Source organism: Pseudopipra pipra, chromosome 1 (genome assembly GCF_036250125.1).
Source record: "Pseudopipra pipra isolate bDixPip1 chromosome 1, bDixPip1.hap1, whole genome shotgun sequence".
In the NCBI taxonomy this organism is placed as follows: Eukaryota; Metazoa; Chordata; class Aves; order Passeriformes; family Pipridae; genus Pseudopipra; species Pseudopipra pipra.
In genome coordinates, this window is record NC_087549.1 from 113,373,124 (window position 1) to 113,397,385 (window position 24,262).

The 24,262-nt window shown below is 41.1% G+C and overlaps 1 protein-coding gene across 1 annotated transcript in view; it reads left to right on the forward strand.

Moving 5' to 3' along the window:
- TRIM71 (tripartite motif containing 71) overlaps nucleotides 1-24,262 on the forward strand; it is a 59,720-nt gene that overhangs the window by 17,512 nt on the left and 17,946 nt on the right. The window contains exon 2 of the mRNA XM_064672286.1: nucleotides 23,518-23,685. Within this exon, the coding sequence (XP_064528356.1) occupies nucleotides 23,518-23,685 (168 nt within the window). The remainder of the gene's footprint in view (nucleotides 1-23,517; nucleotides 23,686-24,262) is intronic.

Sequence of the window (24,262 nt, forward strand, 5' to 3'; positions counted from 1 at the left end):
TGTGACCTCCCCACCCTTAAGCCATTTTGACACTCTTTACCATTGCATTTCAACAGGAAAGAAAGATCCTTTTTATAGCCAAATGGCTTCCTCCTTCTCTTCTCCCTCTTTTCCCTTCCATCCCCCACCCCAGAGTGCCTTTCTAGTGCTCAGGCTTCAGCTGCTGCCTGGATACTGGCTACATCTGTCTTATTTAGATGGTCCTAAGGAAAAACAGCACTGAATGTGACCGGAGGGCCAACAACAAGATATGTTTCTTTTCAAATTTGAAAGGAAGCCCTGCACTTGCTTCTGCCTGTTTCTCTAAACTGTTTTTAAATCAATCATGGCTAGTGCTGGTAAATGCCTTCTCTTCCCTCCCTCCCTGAAATAGTCAAAATCCAAAGCATTTGAAAAGTCTAACGAGTTAAATATGGTGGTGTTCACTGACTGTTTCCCTTCATACAACTTCCAGTTTGATGAAATAAACTCTTTATGGGCTCTTGCTTTGAGACAGCTATTGGGAAAAGTTTCAAAGAGGATACTGTGACTCTGGGTGGAATTTGGAGGTTTGCAACTCCATAAAATGCTTGCACTGACAGCAGACTGGGCTTTTGTGCTTGCATTAAAAGGGACAGCATTAAAAACTGATTTTGGGCCTGAGCAGTGCTTGATGTTTTGTGGCGATTGTGTGAAAAAGATGGTGACTGTCAAGGAAAGAGTAATTATGTGGGGCAGATGGAGGACACAGTAGTTCCTATTTTTGGAGGCATTTTCTAATATTTTTCAAGTGCAGGATGAAGACTGGAACAATGCCACTCAAGAACTGTGTTATAAACTTGTGGGGTGGTGGTTCTGCTTTTTAAAGGTTCATCAGCTGGGTGGGGGGAAGCCATGCAACTTGATCCTGTTCGTAAAATTCAGCCACAGTTGAAATAGATTTGTCCTTGTGAAAATATCTTTTTACACACAAAATAGGAGGAGACTGTCGTAATGCATGAGAACATGCTGATGTTTTTGCATCACAACCTGTGTGTCTAAGGTGGAGGTGCTAACTTTTAGTTAGTAGTCCCTTTACCACCCCCCACCCATGAAAATGCTTCTTGTAATAAACTTCAGGGAACAGAGGAGAAACAAATAGCAGCAGAAGAAATTGTTCTTTTACGAGTTCATTTTACCCCTTGATTAAGTAATGGTTAGTACTACTTTAATTGTTTCAAGAACTTATTGGCCATTTTGTTTTTAATTGGCCTATATGGCAGTAAATAATTATGCATGTATAACCTCTATTTTACTGTTTGCTGTGATGATTTTAAAGAGTCACGGAATAAGGAAAAAATAAGTATGTAGGAGATGCAACCTGGATAGTTGGCATGTTACTGGTGTGACTTGGGTGTCCAAGAACTCTGCCCTTTAAATTTTGTGGAAATGTTGCTAGAATGAGACTCTGGGTTTCATTTCAGTGTTTCCTCTGTAGTAACAGTGCTTGAACTTTGGAATCCACTTTACTGGCTTTTGTGTGGGGAGGCAGAGCAAAATGGATGTTTGCGCTGAACTCAGCACGTGCACTGAGCTTCAGATAACAATTATTTGGCTTTTTAACATCCTTGTATTTGGCATGTTGAACCAACCACCTGGGGTTGTCCTATGTATTTCTGCACAAGGTGCAGGAAGTAACGTGGCTTGCTGGAGCTTTAATTTCCATTAACCTTGTGTTGCTGCAAACTAGCTTATGATTCTGTGCAGAGATGTATAACCATACCCAGCCCTGAGATGGCTTCAACCTGTGTCGGGGAACAAAGATTCTGAAGCATGGGTCTAGGATGCATTGCAGGGACAGTCTCTACTTCAAGGCAGTCTCTTAATGCTGCTGCAGGATTTGTTGTAGAATGGGTAACTTAGACCTAAAACTAAAGGAGTGCTTTTAAAATGTGTTTCCCTGTGAAAGAGTGGATTAAATAGGGGAGCTGATTTGCAAAAAATGAATTTAATAACTGACTCCATTTCCTCCAGACTTAAAGGACTAAATTTCAATTTAATTCACTGATTTAATAAAAAATAGTGGCCCAACATCTGTTGATTCACAGCAGACCTGAGAGAGGTCACAAACTGAAATGGGCTGTGCCTGTACTGGTGGGGTTAACAGTGCTGACACAAGCTGACATGTACACTATCAAGATTTTGTCTTAACCAAGAGAGCTGAGTCCTGACACTCTTGTGATTAAGCTGTAGGTTTGTCTTTAGACTGCTCTTGAGAGATGTGGGTTTTCCTGCCTGAAACGACCTGCTAATGCCAAAGGCCTCCTGTTTTGAAACCTGTGTCCTGTTTGACATCCTGCGTCTTTCCCCTTCAAAAAAATGGGGTGCTGGAAGGTGGTGATGGAGATGAATATATTAATGATAAGCCTTTGCTTCAATTTTGATTTGGTAGAAGCTGAGGGATTTTGAGTTTGTCATATCATGCTTGTGAGAATTGGTCTCATTGCCAAAACCCTGTACTTGGCCTATACGTAGCTCTGTGTGCAGCCCTGTTCCTCTGGCGTGGGGTGGGAGGATAAATATTCACTACATACGGGAGTGTAGTGTACAGCTGGGGGGAACACTGGGCATTAACCATACCCTGTGCCAGAAAGCGCTAATACGAATCTGCCATTTTTATTCCTCCTCATTGGCAGCTGAAGTCCAGGGCCTCTCCAGCCCGCCCTGAACGCCTCCAGCTCCTCAAAATGGAGGCTGTTTGCTGATACAAAGGCAATCAGCGATGCTGCTGCTGCCGGAGGGCGTTCCCTCCCCACCGCTTGGCTCCTCCAGGCGGTGTTTCTGCGGTGGCCCCGGCGAGCGAAGGGCGATGCCGCTGCTGCGCCGGGGAGGAGGGGCGCGCCGGCCCTCGCCCTCTCGGCGTGGCTCTTCCCAACAGCTTGTGCATCAGCACCAGCTTTTACACCTGTAGTGGTATTCCTGTCACTTCGCCAGCATCTGTACAACAAGCTCTATTAGGGAACTGAGCTGACTTCATGACTTCATTCTTTATAGTCTTCAGATGAGTTCTCTGGTGGCACTACAAAGTGCTCATGCTTCCATGAGGGAGTTGTCTAAACTTGGGGGGATGCTGATAGGGTGGCGGTTCTGGAAAAGGTGGGTTTGCTTGGGCCAGTCAAGGAAACAGCTTCAAGCGGTTGCGAAACCTCCACTGTGTATTTGTGAACACAAATCTGCGAGGTTGTACGGGATGCTGCATCATGGAATAGATAAATACTTGGGAAGTAGCGTTGGCTTCCCCTTATTGCATCCACAGTGCAGTCCTGAGATTGTAATGCTGACTGAACTGGAGGGGAGAAATGGTGTGGCATTGGGATAATTACCTGAAACTTAGAATGTCGCATGATTGGGTAGCTTCTGTTTGATACCATGTAACCACAGTACTAACAGCTATCTCCTGCAGTAAACCTTGAACCACAGGCGCCTTCAAGTCCAAAGTATTGCCTGCAATGAAGTTGCTGGGGTTTTTTTCAGCACATTAAGCTATGTCGCTAACAGAAGAGCAGTCTTTACCAAGTAGAGGCACTGGCCTGCTGCATGAGCTGAGCACAAAGTCAGTGTAAAATCCTGCCTTGTCCCTCAGTTTACAAAAGCCTTCTGCAAATACCATTTTAGAATGGGGCTCTTAACACTTTTGGAGTTCTTAAGTTGTAATCCTTTATCTGTCAGATTTGCTGCTTTTGTCTGGCACGACAACTTTTCACCTGTCTTCTAATTCAATACTTGGGTTGTTTTGAATCTGGCTTTAATGAACAAATGTAACTTAGTGTTAAGGGAAGAATATTAATGTACAGTGTAACTGGGGCTTCTGTTCACTGTAAGGGTCTTTTGACCTGCTTATTAGTGGGGGCATTGTTCTGGTAAGCCATTCCAGGACCCATCCTGCCAGTCTTCTGCACAGGATTAATCATTTCCTCTTGACCTCCTGCTCTCTTTTCCTAACATGTTGCATTGATCAGAATCCTTAACTCACAAGTTTGCTCCTGTTTTTTAAAAATGGGAGGAAAAGGAGGGGGGAAGGAATGCAAAGAAATTAGATATAATGTCTGCTGTTAACATTCTTAGTAAGCTTTATTCCTTTTTTCCTGCTTGGCTCCTCCCTTCTCCCAAGAAAAGAAATCCCTTCCTGGTATGTATTAGCTCCAGATCTCAAGCATCTTGAGTGCCTGTTTCAATGGAATTACCTTTTTTGGGGCATGCGACTTCCTGCAAGATCAGCTTTGCTTATAAGGGTCACATTTAAAGCTTTACCTAGCTGACGTTTTCAGCTACTGATCTGCCAGATTAGAGTACTATATTAATCTTTATCTGCAGTATTTAAATCATAAGTAAGGCAGTGTCAAGAATACTGCATGTGACTCTTAATTTCCCTCTAGTTTTTTTAATGCTAGCAGAGGAAGGTATTTATGGGATCATATGGAGTACCTCCTAGTAGAGAAAGCTCTGTGTTTGTCTTCACTGACAACATCTTTGTTATGCCTTTAAGAGAGCTGTTGACTTTAAGGTACAAGGGTCTGCTGCCAGCCAGTCCCAGATTATATCAGTAGCAGAAAGGAATACTTGTTCTGTTCGAATTACCCGTGGGTCCCTGTATTCCCCTACTACCTGTCACTGGCAGCTGAACCAAACTTCCCAGGAGCAGACCTCTCTAGATGTCAAGTTTCACTTCTGCCTTAGTTATTCTGACCCAGTGTGTGCAAGCATGATCTGGCTTTTGAGAAGCCTGCTGTGGCTTGTGCTTCCTTTTTTAAGGTGTTAACAGCAGCTCCAAGGGAGAGAGTTAAGCTGAAGAAAGCCAATGGGATAAAAGCAGAGGTCTGTTTCCTGTTCTTGTAGAACCTCTTCTGTGAGGCTGCACGTCTTCCACTCTTGACCATGTGTAAGACTTAACATCTCCTCGAAATAAATCATTTAACCTGCTTTGTATCACTGCCCTGGACAGTGATGCTGGCTGATAAACTGTGATAGGTGAATGGCCTTGCTCAGATCAGAGGAATGCTAAATGGCTGTACCCATTCCCAGGAGTACTTCTGTGCTGTTCTGGGCTACCTGGGATTCATCTTTGTACCCCAGTTGAGACTCAGAATGGCTCCAAAGGGCACCGAGCCATGTGACTGACAATGCATAGAGCTGAGCACAGATTACTGAATAGCAGAAATGACAAAGCTAGAAGTAGACCATGTGCTGGAAAGTAAAACTGGTTGTGGTTGTCCAATCAAAAACAAACAGATTGGAAACACTATTTATCTAGTTATAAATTCATAGTCCTATGGAGTGAGATCTTTGATTCAGAAACCCCATCCACTAAGCCCATGGAGTCTGAGCATGAGACATAATAGCCCTTTGTTCTTGAGGCTGTGGGAATTATTAGCTTTTGTTAACTGCTGGTTTTGGAGGAATCTCCAAATTCCATTGTTTCCTGCCCTGAAGTAGTGTTGTGGGATTGTCCTCCCAGTATGGCTAGTAATGTCTTCTCACTTCCCAGAGCTGCATGTTAGGACCTAGCAAAAAGACCACATCACAAAACACCATTTCGTTGTGTTGTGTGCATCACAAAGGATTTGGAGGCAAGAATTCTGAGATAATACAGGATACCTCCTAGCAGATACAGCTCCATGTTTGTCTTTACTGACATAATTTTTGTTAAGTTGTTAGGCAAGATCTTTCACAAGAACACCTCTATGGAGATGGAAGTGGGCCTGTTGTCTGCTTGGTAGTATACAAAGTAAAACAAACTGAAGGAGGGTTCAGGCTGACAGTTCTGGCATTGTGCATGGGAGGTGTGGCACTAGGTGCAGGGAGCCACACATGTTTCCTGCTTGTCCTCTCTGTGGGGTGGAGGTGCTTTCAGCCATGCCCAAGACTTTGCATTAAGTAGTTGTTTTTAGCTGCTGTTGGCCACCACACCCGAATGTCTAGGCTGTTGTCCCTGGCTGCTGCTGCTGGCTGTTGTGCTCTCCACAGTCTCCCCCAGCATCTGGCTCCAGTGATAAGGGACACAGTAGCAAAGATGAGGAGGACTGTGCAGTCACAGAAGGGGGCCTCCTATTTGCCTGTGGTCCAGCCCCCAAAGGTCTGTCTTCCTCTTCCCTAAGCTTTCCTGTAGAAGGCTACAGGGTCCCTTACTGTCATTGGTTGATATCAAATGGGCCCGTGCAACTGCCCTGTGGAAAGGGGCAGTTGCATAATACTCTCTACTCTTTTTGTGTGTTATCTTGATGGACTGTGTTGGCAGTTACTAGCCTGCTCAATCAGAAAAAAAAAAAAAAGGTCTATTGACTTGTTCAAATTTTAGCTGTGTGGGCATACATAAACTTGTTTTCATCATTGAGACTAGATGCTTGCAAAAAACCATTACGTTGGTGATTCTCCAGGAGTTTCTTGTGAATGGTTTCAAGATTTAGGCTGTCTTTCCACTGTAAACTTAAAGTTCTGGCACTAGTCTATTTACAGAGATGAGAATTGAGGTCTAATGGAAAATATTTTTTCTAGTATAAGCAGAAAAGAGATTTTTCAGTTTCACATGGCAGTCAGAATAGGGCTGAGGCAAGATCGGGGCCAGTCAGTCAGTCACTTGTGTGATTTGTATCTTGTTCTACTCCCATGCCATCTTCTGTTGAAGAGCCGGTGACTACCTGCAGTGCCAGGCCAGCACTTGGCTAGTTATAGTCCAGAGAGTACACATGAACCCCCAAAGAACTCTTGAGCACAGTCCTGTCTTATTTCTAGCTCAAACAATAAACAGAACTATCTTTTCAGGAAAGAAGGTATCCAGGTAGCTGGATTTTATGAGTTTTTGTGGCAGGAGCTGTGTCAGTGCAGTATCCAATTCCAGAAATAGCCTTATTACCCACTCTGAAACAAATACAATTTGATGTCTGGCATGTTTGTATGAGAACTATTTTTTAAAACTAGAAATGTGAGGAATAACTATTTTTAGAGAGACCTCTTTTTAGCTTTTATACATCTTTGTACACCACAGAGGGTGGTGAGGCAATGGAACAAGTTGCCCAGAGAAGTTGTGGATGCCCTATCCCTGGAAGCTGTTCAAGGCTGGCTTGGCTGGGGCTCTGAGCAACCTGATGTAGTGGAAGGTGTCCCTGCTCATGGCAGGGGGGCTGGAACTAGATGATTTTTAAGGTCCCTTCCAACCCAAACCATTTTATGATTCTGTGATGTCTTATACCCCTCTTGGGACCATAGAAGGGTAGTGCAGCAACAACCGTAAGAGTTAAGTTGTAGCTTGCAGACCTGATGCAAGCTTTGATCTTTCTCTGTTAGGGGGAAGTCTGCAGTGGTAGAACCTATCCTGTCTAGAAAAGAAATAGTGAGCATGTGCAGGCTGCATGAAATGAGTGTGTAATACTTCCATGGTGTCTCAGTAGTGAATTTTAGCTTGTCTTAATGTGAGTAAACCAGAACACTAACCTAGAAAAAAAAAATCAGTTATTTTTCTCAGAATGGTCTTGATGAGAAAGTGTGTGTCTTTTAAGTCACTGTAATAGAAGGTTTCTGGTTACTTGTTTTGCTTCTATCTGAATTGAGTACCTGCAGAAAGGATTGAGATTGGTGCCATCTGTATCTCTTTGATTTGCCAACTGTGTAAAGTTTGAAGTTGCTTCCTCCAAGCAATTACCAGTGTGGTCTTTTTGTGTTCTATTGGTAGTATTTGTTATTAAAGCAGAATATTCTTTCACTAGTTTTAGATTCTCTGAAAGTCTTATTTCTTGTGGTTAGCTCTGTGGTGACCTGTATATAACAGTCTATAAGTTCAGAACGTGTTATGTTTGTGTTGGCTATGTGATCGTGAACCTTTCCTAGAAAGAAAGGGTCTGAGAAGAGAGGTTCTTCTGCTCATCCTTATTCTCTAAGGTGTGTGTTAAAGGTAGTGTGCTTTTCACCATGCCAGTGAAAATAGTGGTTATGTATAAAAAACCTGGCCAACACATCCGTGTGGCTAGCAGCACAGGAATGTATTTTACTGAAGTGGTTAATGCCTAATTACGGTTCTCTGAAAATACTTCTTCTCCTCCTCCGCCTTCCCTACCAGAGGTATCAGATATATGACTTAGTCCATGCCTAAAGTCACTGCTACAAGTTGGTTTCTCACATGAAGATCTGGTATGACTAATTCAGGGACACTGTCATAGGATGGGGGAGGGGAGCTCTTTATGTTCTGTTTGGACAACTTGTGCTGTTGTCGCAAAGTAAAACAGTAGCTTATAATTTTATTGCCCTTGCATTAAAGCCTGGTTTGTGTGACCCTTTTAGACTAAAGAAATTACTTGAAGTTGCTTAAAAAATAATTCACAGAAATGTCTTAAATCCACATAGAAATAACAACTGATTGCATCCAAACTGGTTTTCAGTGGGTGTGCATGTGCTCAGCTGCTAATGGAGGATCAAACATGCTCTTCAGATGTGCCTTGGTTGTGTCGGAAACCCCTTTGATACCTGTGCTGCGCTTTGCCAAGCAGTAAAACCAACCCCTTTCTAGGAACTTGGAAGCAGCCAGACCAGAACTCTGCATGCACAACGCAAACATTCAGCAGAACAGTTTATAAGGACCAGTTGGGAACTGTTACCAGAGGGCACTACAGATGACATTTAAGATCACGGAGGCAAAAGAAAGAAAGCAAACGCCGATTTCTTACTTTGTCTGCCTTTGCTACCTCAACTATGTAGAAAAGTAATCATTAATGGGGATACAGGTGGACTAAGCAGTGTTCTGGTCTTTCATCTGAAGAAGCACGAGCTCTATCTCAGATGTATTGTTTTAAAGATAGAAGTAAGTTAACTGCTTTCCAGTGTAATTTCTGAAAACTTAACTCATTCCAGGAAAGAAATACAATATTCTAGTATTCTTTTAAGTGAATTCATTATGTTCTTAAATTCTGCTTGCTCTTCCTGTTGGATGAATGAAAGATACTTGAATGATTCAAATGCCGGAGTCTCTTCTTTAAAGCTTGATAATTTAATATGAATTATTTGCACTTACAGATTCACAGTGTAAATTTGGTTTAGAGAGATTAAAGTTAGTTTAATCTTTGCTTGCAAGACCTTAAACTCTTTCCTTCCCACCCACCCCTTTCAAGGATAATATTCCACTGTGCCAGATTGCCCATATTGCCACCAGAAAATTGCTTGGACCACTTCTTACAAAATCAAAGGTCAACTCCATGCCTTGGTGGCAGCTGGGAAACTAATGATTTAATGCTGCTTTGACCTTTGGCTTCTTAGTCCGTTTGAGTCTGACCCAATGTTTTAATTTTCCAATACTGCTGGGCAGTTGGCTTTTGTCTGTTTCCAGATGTAACTTGCATATTGAGGCCTGTTACTCAAGTGAGAACAAAACAACAAAACATCTCAGCCTACAAGGGGAAGGAAAAATAACAGCACCTACTTTTTATTCAACAAAATACAGCTGTCCAATGATACCGACTCTTCTACAGCTAGCAAGGTCAGGTTTAGAATAACAACATGTGAATGTTGGGACAAATATTCACATCTAGACTTAAAGTATGTTAACAGAAGTCTCACTGAAATGCTGTTATTTTACGGGTCTGTAAAAAGTAACAGAGTTAAAACAGTAGCTCCTTCCCCCTCTTCTGCACTTAATCTCTCAAAATAAGTATTTTTTTTTTTCCCCTGGAAGAAAAGTCAGCGTTTGCTCTGATTCTGGGAAATATCAGAAAAATAACCAGTTGGTTCTTGAAAATGTGTGTGCTTGTCATGGGTAGGGGAATTGGAAGAAGTGTAAAGTGAGGTGGAAAGCAGCTGTGACTTACCCTTTTAGTGCGACTAGGAAGTTCCTTTTGTTTTTTGGTTTTTTTTTGTTTTTTTTTAAAGCACTGCTCCAGAGTACTTTGTCATGGATTTCTTGTGTATACACAAGGTGAATATTGCATTAGGTTTTTGTAATACCGGTAATTTTGCAAGCATTGTCAGTATAGTTTGCATTTGCTGTTAATGGTGTGATAATGGCAAGGAAAGAACCCTGAGGTGGCTCTCCTTTTCATAATGAAAAGACTGCTGATTGTTTGGGAAGCTCCCCCTTGGGTAGTGATGCATATGAAAACTCTATGCCTGAAAGTGCAAATCTCTCCTTTTGCCTGGTCTGTGCACCCAGCACAAATACTGATTGGACTTGATTCCTGCCTTAACTACACTGCAGCTCTCAAAGGTCAGCTCGTACCCGGGCTTGTGTGTGAGATTAGTTTTGCAGAGCAGATGGGCTCCTAAAACTTTTATGGTTTCCAGTCAAATCACCTCAAGCTGTAATCTCATTAAATCTTAAGTGAATCAGTGGGTCTGGTTATTACTTGAAAGCAGTGTTACAGGAAGTGATGTTCCTGATGCAGTAGGTCTGTCTTGGCAGTAAGCTACCAGAGGTACTTGTCTGTGTGTGGCTCTTAAAGCTGCTCCCTTACTTTGATAGCAAAAGGTGGTATGTGGGGTGCAAGAAGTTAACGTTTTGGTAGAGAACAAAGGTAGAAATGCAGCATTTCCTGAACTCCTTATTGTGTTAACTTAGGGTGTTTAAATTCTCCCTTGCACTCTTGATCACACATGCCTATTGTACTGCCCCAGTACTTATTTCTGTCTTAAAGTAAATTAACCTTGTAACTTATATAGGAAACCAGCTGAGCGCTGTGCACATGGTTGCTGAGAGAAATACATGACAACGCTGCCCAAGAGCCTGGCCATCCTCTTTTTTTAATCAAGCATAACTGTCTTAGGGAGAAAACAGTACAATAAAAGAATCTTCTAGAGGCAGGCAGGCAGCTTCATTGAAAGTTGTTTGACCAAGCAGACTTGACTCAATAGGTTAATTGTCTTGTGCTTAGAAATCTAGTTAAGCATGTTTTGTTCTTCTGCTTGGATTGCAGAAAGTAGTTTTCCTCTTTAGAGAGAATAAATCTAATCTATAACCTGCTCAGACTTTCTTCTTAGCAGACAAGGGACATGTAGGACTTGTTTGGCAATACATAAAAAATTAATGATCATAGCATAACATGCAAGACTTGTGTACACAAGAGTATTCATGAAAACAACCTGCTGACTGTGCAGAGATAATAAAATTTCTTCTGCCTTGCCTACCTGCTTCCTCTCTCAGGACGTGTGTGGCATGTGAGACCGTACCTTGTGTAAATCTGGCCTTTTGGCTACTTCACATACCCACACTGCAGTCAAACTCCTGCTGATCCTTGTCAGAAGGGACCTATTTCTAATTTAGATATTCATGGTGAAGGCCATTTAAGAATGGTCTCTTCCTTAGAATTGTATATAATAAGAGTGCAAAAGGTTGGGGGGGGGTTGTTTGTTTTGTAGTAAGACTAATGGGTATTTTTCTCTTCAAGAATTGGGCAAGGGTTTAACCTTCTTAGCCATCCCTACCCTCTTTTTTCTTCCTTTGGTAAAGTGAGTCACATTTAAATCTTTCCCTCTAATTCAGCCTGGATAGCTTTTCTTCCCTTCACTGATGATGGAGCAAGTCTTCTGTATTTATGTTTACCCTGATTTAAAGCTTAAACAAGGCTACAGTTAAAGTTTTGGGTAAGGCTAACTTGCCTGCACAATGCAGAAGCAATCTAAAGCTAGTGTAATGTAGAATGATGGATGCTGCTATGGAAAAGGCTGGTGCTTTCACTGAAGGATTCAAATCATTTAAGCATTCTAAAAATTAAGAATGCTTTTAAATTCTTGAAAGGTCCTTGAAATATATTGCTGAACCATGACTGGGTGGAATCAAACCACTGTAGTTTGGTTAGACCAGAGCTATAATGCTCTACAACAGGATCTTTTTGGTGGCTGAATGAGTGTGTTTGCTATACACTTGACCTGTGGGAGCACCATGGAATGGATTAAAAATAGTGTGTATCAGTCATAACTTAAAACCTTGACTGGGATAGAAGATTATCCTCATTCTACCAAAACTGAACCTACTACTCAATAACAGCATCTATGGCACAATGACAAAGTGAAGTTATTAGTGTTTCTTATTATCTGTAAGCACTTAAAAACTATCCTGCAGTTTGAAGGAGTAGTAATTGTGCTGTCAGTCTCCACTTAATTGAATATTCATCCTGGAATGTTTACCTCTTCCCACCTTTCCCAAATTCAGAAAGCAATATTAAGTCCTCTCTGTGAAGAAGAGGGTTTATTATGTGCAGCTCTTAAATCTACAACGGAAGGGCAGAAAGTATGTTTTGAGAGGTTAAAATAAAAAAAAAAACACACAAAGACCACTCGGGAAGGTGGGGGTGGGGAGAAACGACAGGCTTTTAAGCTTGTTTGTACTTGTATTTTACCCATTTGGAAATAAGTATGAGAGAGGTAAGTGATTAATTTAGAGTTCTGAAACATACAGAGAGGAAAACATAGAGATAAATGAAGGCACACTTAAATTGTCCACCAGGACTTGGCTTAGATATTCATATGTAAATAAAAATGTCTCTCATTCTCTGTTAATGGCTTGTAAACAAAAAGTGTCTGTCGTTCTTGCTTTTTTATGGTAATGGAGAAAAAAAATTATTCCAGTAAACACTTTCGACTTCCTGGAACAGTTCTTCTTATTCTTGGATGTCTTTCCTTTATGATTTACATTTCCTTTCTGGCAGTAACTACAGAGCTGTGTAATTATATGATAGATGGACAAGAATTTACTCATTCACTCGCAAGGGATTAAAGAGTAACCTGCAGTAGTGTTTGTTATATGATTATTGAAATGCCCTGTGGCTGTTAAGACAGCTAGGTCTTCCAAAATAAACATTAAATACTAGAGTTCAGTTGGAAGTAATAGTGCACTAGCACCCATAGGATAACACTTTAATGAGGTATCTTTCATAAAATGTGATTGTATAATCCTCCTTAAAATTAAGAGGAATTATAACAACCATATTAATATGACAAATGTAGTCTGACATTCTACTACAAGCAGCAAAGCTCTGCTCCTCAAGGACAACATTGTTTCTCTGAATAAGATACTCCAGTGTATGTGCCAAGTCCTATGCTGGGAGCAGATAATGATTATTTTTGATGTGGATAGTACAATTTGATGATCTTACCTGAGGAAGCCTGATACAGTATGCATATAATACACTTTTAGAAACTACTGCTTGGGTCTGGAGCAAACCAATTTTGTTTTTTCTTTCAATGCTATCCAAATTTGGTTTTGCTTAATTAAGATTCCTCATTTATGGGGAATCCCAAATGAAACCTCAACCTGTTGTAACTTTTCTTCCTGCTCTGAAACATGTGCAGTTAAGCTAGTAAAAATTTTACACTTGCATATTTTTGGTGTGTGAGCGTCTAAGAGGATGATGGTAAAGGGGTAGAGCTTGAATGCTTTTTGAGAAGATAACCTTCCAAATGTTCGTGTTAGCCCTTTTTGGGGTTCGGTGAAGCAAAGTTCCCTCAAAGGCCTTATTCTGTAAGGAGTTTGGTGTGTGGGGATATAGTTGTTGTAAAAATAGTGTTTGAGACAGAGTAAGGCAAGAGAAGAAGGGAAGGCAAAGAACAGAGTGGGTCAATTCAGTGCTGCCTTTGTGCTTTCCACAAAAGCTGTTCCACATAAGCAGTAACTAAAAACATTGCAGTATAAAACACTTGCAGTGGGTTTATATGTCAGTTCTCCCAGACAGCAGACTTGGCTGTGTTTCCTAATAAAAGGCTATAGTTGGTCATACTCACTTTGACATGAGTTTGATGTGCATATGGTACTGGTAGTAACTGGACTTGTTTAATAGGAGTGGATTGTTTCACAATTAAAAAAGGAAAAATTAACACTTCCTGCTGTGGGGGGCTCAGTACCATGGCTGTTCCTGTTACAGCTTTTCTCTGAAGACAGAGATTCAAGGCAGAAATGGGAGGAACAGCGGAACTGTGCTGCTCCCATTAGATATGTGGGCTGCAACAGTATCCAGTGACTGATGCTGGGGTGGTGTGGGGAGAAGAAGAAAAAAGGATGGCGCTTCTCCCCTCTCTGGCGTCTGCCTCACAGTTGGCTAACTGGGCAGTTTCCCACTGAGAAAATGCATGTTGGGGAGGAGGAATTCTGTCCTAAAGTGTCCCAGTTGATCAGCTTATGCCCTAATGGTTAAATTTCTTTTGCTGTTATTTTCTTTTATTCCACGTAGAAACTGCTGTAGGATTGCTGTGGTTTAAGTTTAAAGCTGATAGAGGTATTTAATGTTTTGTATATGTAAAATTCCAAATCTCATTGTAAGCAGCCCAATTCCTTTTGAGTAGTTGCTGTGCTATCTCTGTAGTGATATTAACTTGCATAATACTAGCTAACTCTCAGAAGACCTGATACTGGAAAGAGGGGAAAGGAAAGTGTCTTGTACAAGTTACATGGACTGATTTTTGCTTACCAGGTAGTTGCTCAAAGTGGAATTACCAGAGTCTAGTAGCGGTGGTGTTAGATATCTGCGTTGCTTCGTTTTGCTAAATGTGTGCTAACAACCTCTTCGGTAAAAGGGCTTTGAGATTTTGTTAGTCTAGAAGTTGATATTTTTTTCTTTCATCCTAATAGAAATATTCCTTTAAAATGTATAAAGAGATGCTTTTTAAATTCTGTAGAGATTATGTACTGTTATTAAAATTATTTTAAACAGTCAGTACAGAGACAACTCTCCCCAAATAACGTATACATTGAAGATAGAAATTAAACATGTTGAGCTGCCTTTTACTGCTGGTTTTATGCTCATGTTACTTCCACGTAAAATTATCTTTACCTGAAAGCTATTATTTTTTGAGCTCTGTTCTATATTAGTGGTTTTGACTCTGGGTTCTTTTGCTTTTCCCCTGTTATTGGCCACTTAAGTAAGCGGGAACAATTAGACCAAGATGCAAAGTGGACTCAGAATTCATGCTTGCTTAGTTTTCTGGTACTTAGTTTTTCAGTATTCTCTAGCTACTGCAGTTTGAGTTACAGGTTATTCATGTGGTGGTTCAATTGTGGGAGTTTTCAAATACACACAGAGAAGCCTTCTAATAATATTAATGGAAATCGGTTACACCAAAGTGAATTTTCATAGGTAGTGGTATTTTGACTATAGACTAGCTGTATAAGAAAATTAATCCTACAAAAGACCTGTTTGTGTTGGGATCAGGGAACCTCTCTGGCAAGCTGCACACAGCCCATCTGCTTAAGATGTTTCACAATTGGCTTGTCTTCTGCCGAGCTGCCCTTGAGTGAAAACTGGGAACTCTAGGGTTGTTTGTTTGTCTTTCCGCTCCTTTCCCCCATCAAATCAAAAAAGAGTAAGGTTTGTCTCCAGTGTATTCAGAGAGAAAAATGTTTTATAGATATTTGATTGCAATGTGTAATGGCATCCTTGCCATCAGATTTTCATACAAAGTTCAACAATTGCCAAGGACCTGAATGGATGTGGTGTTCTCTGCCATGATGAAGGAACAGCATGGAGTTGAGGAATGTGGATTTTAAAAAGTGAGACCTGTAGTCACAGAGAGGATGTAGGAGCCTTGAGTGTACCCTGACTCCTAGACTTAACCCTTCCTATGCGTAGAAGGAAAAATTTCAGAAGCTCTTATGCTGAGCTGTGCAGGAAAGGGGAAAACATGTTACCTAAGGAGTTCGTAGAAATGTTAAAGTTTGATTCTCTGTAAAATACCAAACACCTGTGCAACAGCAAAGAAATTATCAACCCTTTTTTATTTACAGCATCACTGAAGTCATGGCCAAACTTTGGCTGAGAACTTTAAAACACTCTGGCTTTCAGAGAGCTGAAGAGTTAGGAAAGCTCAGGGAAGGATTTGCAGGGACTTACAGCAGTGACTCAGACAGATGGGCTTGAAAGTAGAACTGGGTCCTGACACACTCTGTCTGCTTCCACAGCAGACTATTAGCTTGCATGCTTGAACTGTTGAATATTTAGATCCACCCACTGTCCCCCTGTGCCAAGACCACCCTGCTGCTACTCGTGTCATGCAGATTTGGCACAGAAGCTGCATTTAAACAGCTAATGAGTTGCATGTTGAAGCACAGGCTGGTCTCCCCTATTGAAATCCCATAAAAGAGCTGTGACTTATCTTGGGCTGAGGAATCTACTAGCTACTGATACCATTGCATCTTTCTGTAGACTGGCTACTTTACCTGCTTCAGTGATGGAGCAGATGCTGTGAGTTTTTTAAAAACAAAATATAGATTTTCTTACCCCAAACAACCTATTTAAAAGAAAATTGCTAAATGTAGATTTACTGTTATGTAGTAATTTAATGATAGCCTGTAGTAGGATAATTATACCTGCATCACTTGACTTTAGAAGAAAATCAAGGCTTGCTTATCCCTGTTTAGGAAGAATTGGACCAATGAGTTAAATTGTATTCGAGATGTCCATTCCAGTTCATTAGTAACTGGAATCTCTGAGGTATTAGATGAGATGACCAAGTTACCTTGTACACAAGAGCTTTTAGAAAGTTAGCTGATGGGATGGGCAAGGGCCAGGCAAGTGCTGTGGTGGTCCCTCCCCATATTCAGAGTGGATGAACAAGGCATGCAGAGGTGCTGCTGAGAGAAATACTTGGGATGCTGCAATTCCAAGGTGGGTGCCTATAACCAGGAGCTACTGTTGTCACATGAATTTTTATTTACAAGATTTTTAACTTAAAACACAGAGGGTGCAATTCTACAGTGGGCTGAAGCCAGCAGATCCTTAAAACACCTTTGTCAGTGGTGTGACTTCCTGTCTCCCAGCCCCAGTTAGCAGCCTGTTGTCATCAAAACATCACCATTCCAGTGATGTTTTGGCCTTCAGAGTGAAGTGGATCTTGATTGTCACTTCTAACCCAAATCCATTTGAATTTGCAAATGCTGTTTGCATTGGCAAAGACAACTTAAACTGGTCTCTGCTCCATGTCTGGCTGACTGTTAATACCTATTGGGTCTTCTAAACTTGATTAATAGGACTATGTGTCATTCAAAAAACTTTGCTTTTAACCTAGACTGACCCAATCTTGTCACCACTCTAAAATATGCAACTGTTTTTACTGGATTCATGATCTCACAGCAGGATTAAAGAAGGTAAAAATTAAGAATTGTAAGAGCATAGTAGTCTGTTTGATTTAACAGCCTATTTAACTCAGCTCCAGTTAGATACTATTCTTCCAGTTAGAACATGAGACAAATGCTATCAGTGAAAGATTTACACTGATTTCCAGCTGTGAGGTTGGCAAAGTACCAGATAGTTGTCATCAAATGTCTCTGTGGCCTTAATTATGGGTTCTTCCTCCTTCCTTATGCTGGTCCTACTGAACTTCTAATCCCAGACTCAACTGATTAAAAATAGTTTATTCAAAAATTAATTTTCTGCTGTTTATAAAAATTCCCAAATCTATTCACTGAGACTGGAGGAGCAGTAAAGGGGAGGCGAAGGAGCAAGGCAGGGGAAGTATAGGGCTTCCCTGTGGAGCAGCTGTCAGTTTAACTGTGAAGTGAAAGGACAGCCTTGAGCTGTGTGTGGTTTCACATTTGGGGTTTATTTGTGAGCTTCCTTCCCCTTCATTTGCTGGGCCAAGAAATACCTATGTGGCTGAGAAACAAGGAACAGAACCCACTGGAGCACGTGGGGAGGGAAGGGTTATGGTGAGGAAAAAAAAGCATGTGGAATTACAGCTTTATTTCCTACAAACAGTCTTACTTATCTGTTAGCTGGGCTTTTATTGTTTTATTGGGTGGGGTAAGGGAATCAAGGTGAATTTAATGAGAAGGCTGAACGATTCTCTTGCACTTGAACTTCTAAATGGACCAAAACCCATCTCTGTTCGTCCAAGTGGCAAAGGAAGGTAATAGTAAACTAGTTTCACTATTCCTGCTTGGTACAACTTTCTGTGCATGCTGCATACCCTGTGTAGTGTAGGGCTGTAGTGCTTCAAGGTGCCTGTATTTTTGTAGAAATTCTGTTAGAATGTTGAGCTGAATTTGAGAAGTAACTCTCTTGTCTGCTGTGGAGACCTTCTGGAGATGGTATACCATTTCCCATTACCACTGGATGCAATGAGGAAGATTGGTGTTAAGCCAGTCTCTTCTACACCAGAGCATCAAGTTAAAATACAAGTTCTAAGAGCAATTTGATCACTAACTGGTACACAGAAATGTGAGGGTTTTAAGTATCTCTGGATACCACATGTTTCAGGTATACTGGGAAACAGCCTGTAGCTGTGATGTGTATCACATTACTTGTTCATCTCTTTAGTCTTTATATTTAGCATTCAAATTTCAAGAGTTATATCAGTGCAGAAGTTAAGGTTCCTAAAATACTACTCTCATTGTGGTGTGAAGCAAGCTAATTGTCACGAATTGCCATTTAAAGTGAAAGCTAAGGACCAGCTTCCTACAGAGTAAAAATATTATCTATTTTCACTTAAACCTCCAACAATTATCCGTACCAAACTCTACACCGCCCAGGATGACTGGCTCATTTATATGCTGTTGGGGGGGGGGGAAATTGCTGCATGCAGGGAAGCAGCTTTTTCTCCAGGGAGGGAAGCAAAAAAACACCCAAAGTGCTAAGGAAGTAGAACCAAAATTCATTGGAACGCTACTTTTTACTAAACCCAGTCATCTAAGCCTTACACACTACCTAACAAAGCCACTGGTGTTTGAGTTACTGTCAAGGGAACTTGATAATAAAACACCTTCAGTAATGGAAAACTTTAAACCAGCTATGGTAAGTATGACTTCTTTTTTGGGGGGAATCATAAAATAAAACTAAGTTAACCTACAAGTGCCATACTGAAACTTTTCCAAAAGTAGAAACCAAGAGGCCACTGTTTTGTCTGTAGGCTTTTTTTTATTGTTGGTTAAGATTACAGGGTAGCTTTTTAGAGCATGAGACTTGCATTTTAAAAGTAATGCGACCTTATGTGTTGTTGCCTTACACAAATTCTTAACACTGTAGGCTTAAATAAAATCCTTGCAAGACACTGAAAAGTCATGACAGAAACAAATGTTTTTTACGTGACTAGATTCCCCATGCTTTACTGTCGATTGCTTCCATGCAAGCTCTGAAAATGAGAGAAATTAAGTGTTTTCTAGCTGGGAGGAGAAGGGCACTGTGAGTATTGCTGAAAGAACACTTATTTAAACACAGGTTAAGGATAAGCCTCCTCAGATGCTGTTTCTGCTGAATTCTCCTCTGTCATGGTGCCTACTACATTCCATTGCTTTTGTCTGGGCTTGGTATTTGGGAAATTTTGGTGAGGGCTGGAAGGTGGGGGGGCATGCTGGAAGCTGGTCAACAGTAAGGAGAGAAGGGCTGGTGTGGGAATTGTGGAGTGGGGTCAGGGTTTAACTTTAGTGGCCATTCATCAGATGATGATTGATTGCTGTGCAGTCCCAGGGGACGTTTAACAACATCTCCGCCCATCCCCCTGCCCCCTTTGAAAGCAGATGGACCAAAAAATGGGGAGAGCGACACCCAGGAATTCCTGCTGTTGTAAAATGTTTTTACGGTGCACTGTACAGCCTTTCCTGAAGCAATCACATTTATGGCCTTGCTGTTGTATTTCTTGGGCTGCTGTGGCTGTAAAAGATGAATAGCCCTGTAACATGGTTCACTGATTCTGTTTAAATTGAAGTAGGCTCCCTTTATTGTTTTGTGTCTAAAATTGTATGCCACCAATTCAGGAAATATTTCCTGTTTGGGAAGTAATCAACCCACAGCTGATTTATTTTAAAATAAATCACTTTTAACTATCTCTAAAACTAGTCCCCTCTTCCTTCTGACTTCTATCTTCATTTAATTCTGTTGGAAATTCTAAAATACTAATTAACGTAGTGGAGCAGTTTAAAAAAAAAAGCTACTTAACTTGCTTATTAATCTTCTTCCCCTTACTGGATCGTTAACAAAATGGGTGTTGGAAAGGCAGCGGTTTTTATCTTAATTATATTTTTACTTGATTACTTAATAATACTACAGAAAGAAAGAATTCATTAAATGCAATTCACACTGTTAATTTTTTTGAAAGGAGAAGTCTGTCTCTGCTTTCTCCTTTCTTTCCTCGCTGCCCATCAGAACATTTGCATGGTTTGGAAAAACAAGCATTATTTGAAGGTATTTGCTTATAAACCATTTTTTCACACGTTTGGGTAAATAGTGAAATTAACAGGACAATAGTTAATTTACAGCTTGATAGATCTTTTGGTTTGTATCATCTTTGCCTCTTCAGATGTGAAGGGGGGAACTTACAGGACTTTCCTCTGAAGTACTGTTATGTGGGGTTTGTTTGTTTGTCTTTTCTGGGTGGTTTTTTTTTATTTTTTTTTTTAGGGTATTTGGGGATTATTTTTTTTTTTTATTTAAAGCTGAGTATTGTAAGTTGATGTCTGCTAAGGAAGGCCTAGTATTACTCTTCCATTTCCTCCTACTATTCCTGCCTATCCACACTTAAATATGAGTCCTGTTATTTGTCTTACAATGAGCATAGGAAGAGCAGGATGATGCTATAGTAACAGTGCAAATGAAATGTAGGGTGGCCTTCTCACATTGCTGAAATTGGAAGAAGGGGAAACTCTGCCAACATTTTAGGTACGCTGTACGTGCATCAGATCTGAGCTGAGAACACATTTGTGGATTGCCCTACATATATTGTTGGTATGATTTTTACAGGGAGTTGCTTGTTTGATGGGTGGGGGTAAAGGGGGAGATTTGGCTTCCTCTCCTCCCTCTTCCCTTCCCCCTCCCCCCATTTAGAAACAGGCACAGAAACTTAATCTAGCAGTATGTGACCTTTGTGGCCATGACCTAGGGACTGGGATGTGAGCAGGCTTGAGCTTAACAGTAAATGCCTGGTTGTGGTTGGAAGCACAGGCAAGCTGGATGCTGTGCCCAAGCCCCTTAGCCCAACTGGCACAAATCCCCCTCCCTGTTGTGCCCTGCACATCCGGGGACTTATCAGTTTTATTCTCTGGGAGCGTGCCCCCTTTGCTGGGTAAAGCTGATGGTACAGCCTGTTGGATGCTCCTGACAAGTATGTGAGATTGACCACAGGAGACTTGCCCTTGTACCTCTACCAAGTTTGGGGATTCTGTTGTAGTCTTTATGTGCAGAAAGGAGATTCTGAGGAGTTGCTAGTTCATTTTGAAGCTGACTGACTTTAAATTCTCTTCTGGTGACTAGCTCCCTACCCCACTGAGAGCAGTAGGGGTAACACATTTGTGCTTTTGCATATGTTTAAGGTAACAGTGTAATGATGGAGGTCCATCCATCACGGTATGCTTCTTTTTGCCCCAGCCTGTTAACTCTTTTGCTCTTAGATTAAATCTAGGGTTTTTTTACTGGTTTTGTTTTACAAAGAAACAAATGTGAGGCTTTATCACTGGCTCTGTAGTATTTACCCAAGACCTTCCCCTGCCATGTCCTATGTAATCTACATATTTCTGAAATGAGATTGTGGCTCTTGTCACTCTTCATTCTAAATTTAAGAGTGATATTTCCCACCACATTTTGGTGGGTGACAAGAGGCAAATGAACAGCTTAAACTTGGTTTTTCTTTGTCCCAGTGGATGCTGTTACCTTTCAGCAGGAGTGCCTGGGGTGACTCCTTGCAGCAGGAGTGACCAAGCTTTTGCTTCTGGTATTGACTATTGTGGAGGACTAATAACAGATTTGATTTGCTTCTGGTCTTCTGTCATATGGTCACCATTTTCCTTTCAGCTGCTCTACTTGACTGAGGCCCCAAATCCCTGCTGTATGTTTTTAAAGTATATCAGATTCATATGACTTTAACTTGATACCCTGTCTTGGTTTTCATTCTCTCTCAACTTCTCAGTTGTCTAAGTGGAGTTATTCGGGCATATGTAATAAAAGTTCCCTGTAATTTCAACAGAAAAATTACAGAACTGCATGTGCAAGTGAACATCGTATACAGATTTAGACAACTGCCACGTAAAGACAAGGAGGCCTCTAGTTGAGGAAGATGATGCATTTAAGCAATGCATTTTGGAGCCAAGGCAGCTTTTTACTTGATAAAGGCAGAGATTCTGAGATACTTACTGCTTGAGGGTTTACTATTTGAACAGAAGCAAAACATAAGTCCATTCAGTTTCCCTACAGTAAAACTTAACTTTAAGAAAAACAAGGAGTTTTAGTAAAATCTGACATGTGCACAAACGCACACATAACCCTTTGAGAAATTAATCCATATACCACTTCAGCTGTTGCACTTACAGGAGCTTAAAATGTCACTTTATGCAGCACAGGCAGTCCAAGGGAATCACCTGTCCTGTCCTTCCCCTTCCTTTTGAGGGAGAACAGAAAGGGGGATGTTATGCACCATATCACAAGCTGCTAGCTGGAATTGGGAGTGGCTGGATGACAGCTGGGAGAAGACAGGCATATCAAACACATGTCCAATCTTTGTTCTGCTCTTGCTTCTTTCTGTGAGGTAGACTTGAAATATCTGGTGATGGAAAAGTTGTTTGTAGAACAAAACCTTGTAACATTGTACTCTTCCACGATAATCTAGATTTTCTGACGTTATGCTGTTGAGAAAAGTAGTGTATGTAGTTAAGGGCGAGACTTCAATACAGAACTTTCTCATGTTGAAGTGTTGTACTCATTCATTTGCATCTTTAAAAACAAAAAACAATACAGCTGGCTTCTGCTCCCCTGTAAGAAAATACATGTCCATGGAAGATGCTAATTCTGTGTGCTACTTCCCTCTACTGGATGGAATGGAAACAGTTACAGCTGATGAATGAATCCAGCTTTCTAGGCTAACATCTTGGTGTAAGACTTTCATTGTGATTTGACTGTAGGGTTTGTAAATGCTTTGTGAATAGAATGGGGTATTGGTGGTTACCCACGGTTCACTGTGGCATTCAAATGATGGGCATGCTAAGGTTCCAGTCTCTTCCAGCTCGAGCATCTTGAAGCATCACTAGCATGGAAACACCATCATAGCAAAGGTTTTTTGCTTTGCTGTTGGGAGTGGCAGGGGGGCAGTTTTGCCTAATATTGTTGCTGCCCTGGACATAAGGAATTTGCATATTTTGAAAACATAGAGGATGGTTTTCTGCATGCATGATTTTGTTTTCTCTTTATTGGGGAGTGGGAGTGCTGGTGCTGTGGTTCTCCAGTGTATTGATTATTGAATGACCCACTTAAGAGAATGTGGTGTTTGTTTATGCAGGAAAAGTCTTCACCTGAAACTTGCCTTAGATGGCATCTCCAATCTGCAAGTGTTGGCAGATGGCTTCCGCTCTTAAGAGGAGCTGTTGTGGACACTCTTCCTACTATTGTATTGCAAAGAAAACAAGGATACTTCCATCTAACTGTTAGGGTATGATTTGGAGTTTACTGGGAACGATAGCTCTTCCTCTGTGGAGAAACTATTGTGAGGTCTTTGCCTATTGCTACTGCCTCTAACCATCTCCTTTATAGTTGAGCTTTTGGATTTTTTTACATTCTGGTTCTGTTTTCTTTTTAATTCTTCATTAAATAATGATACAGATTTCTTTTTTCCTCCTTAAAGGTACTGCATTTCTACTGTGATACCTGTTCTGTCCCCATATGTCGTGAATGTACCATGGGACGACATGTGGGTCACAGCTTTATCTACCTCCAAGATGCCCTACAGGATTCCAGGACTCTCACCATTCAGCTCCTGGCAGATGCTCAGCAAGGACGACAGGCTATTCAAGTAAGATACTCCCAACTTGAGTACTTTATTTCCCCCTCCTTCTCTCCCCCCCCACAGCTTGTCTGTTACAGGGCAAGGTGTCAAGGCAAAAAGCTCTCTGCTTCTGCTGTCAGTCTTCTCACCCCTTCTGTTTTCTCAGATCTCTGACAGAAGTGGTGGTGGAGCTGAAAATAAAGTGCTGTTATGAGTTTTGCATTCTTGCAGCGTAATCCTGTCATGTAAATCACAATATATATGAAACTCTGTACAAATGCACTTGGGTGTGAAGCATTATGAAGAAAGCTCTGGTCTTGTGTAGCGGTGCCAAACCTGGTTTTGTTTTTATCATGAAGACTTGTTTTTAGCATCTTTCCTGCCTGTACAGCATCTAGCACTTTTAACTACCTTTGACTGGTTATGTCTTAAGTGTTGCCACCAAATACAAAATACTAATCAGCTGTTGGAATTAGTGTGAAATTTCTAACCTGCGTGTGCAGAGACCATCTAGAGCTATCTCCGTTCAAGGATTACTCCGCACACACAGATGCATGGTATGCCTGTTATTCTATTCTACCTCAGCTATGTTTAATAATGCAAA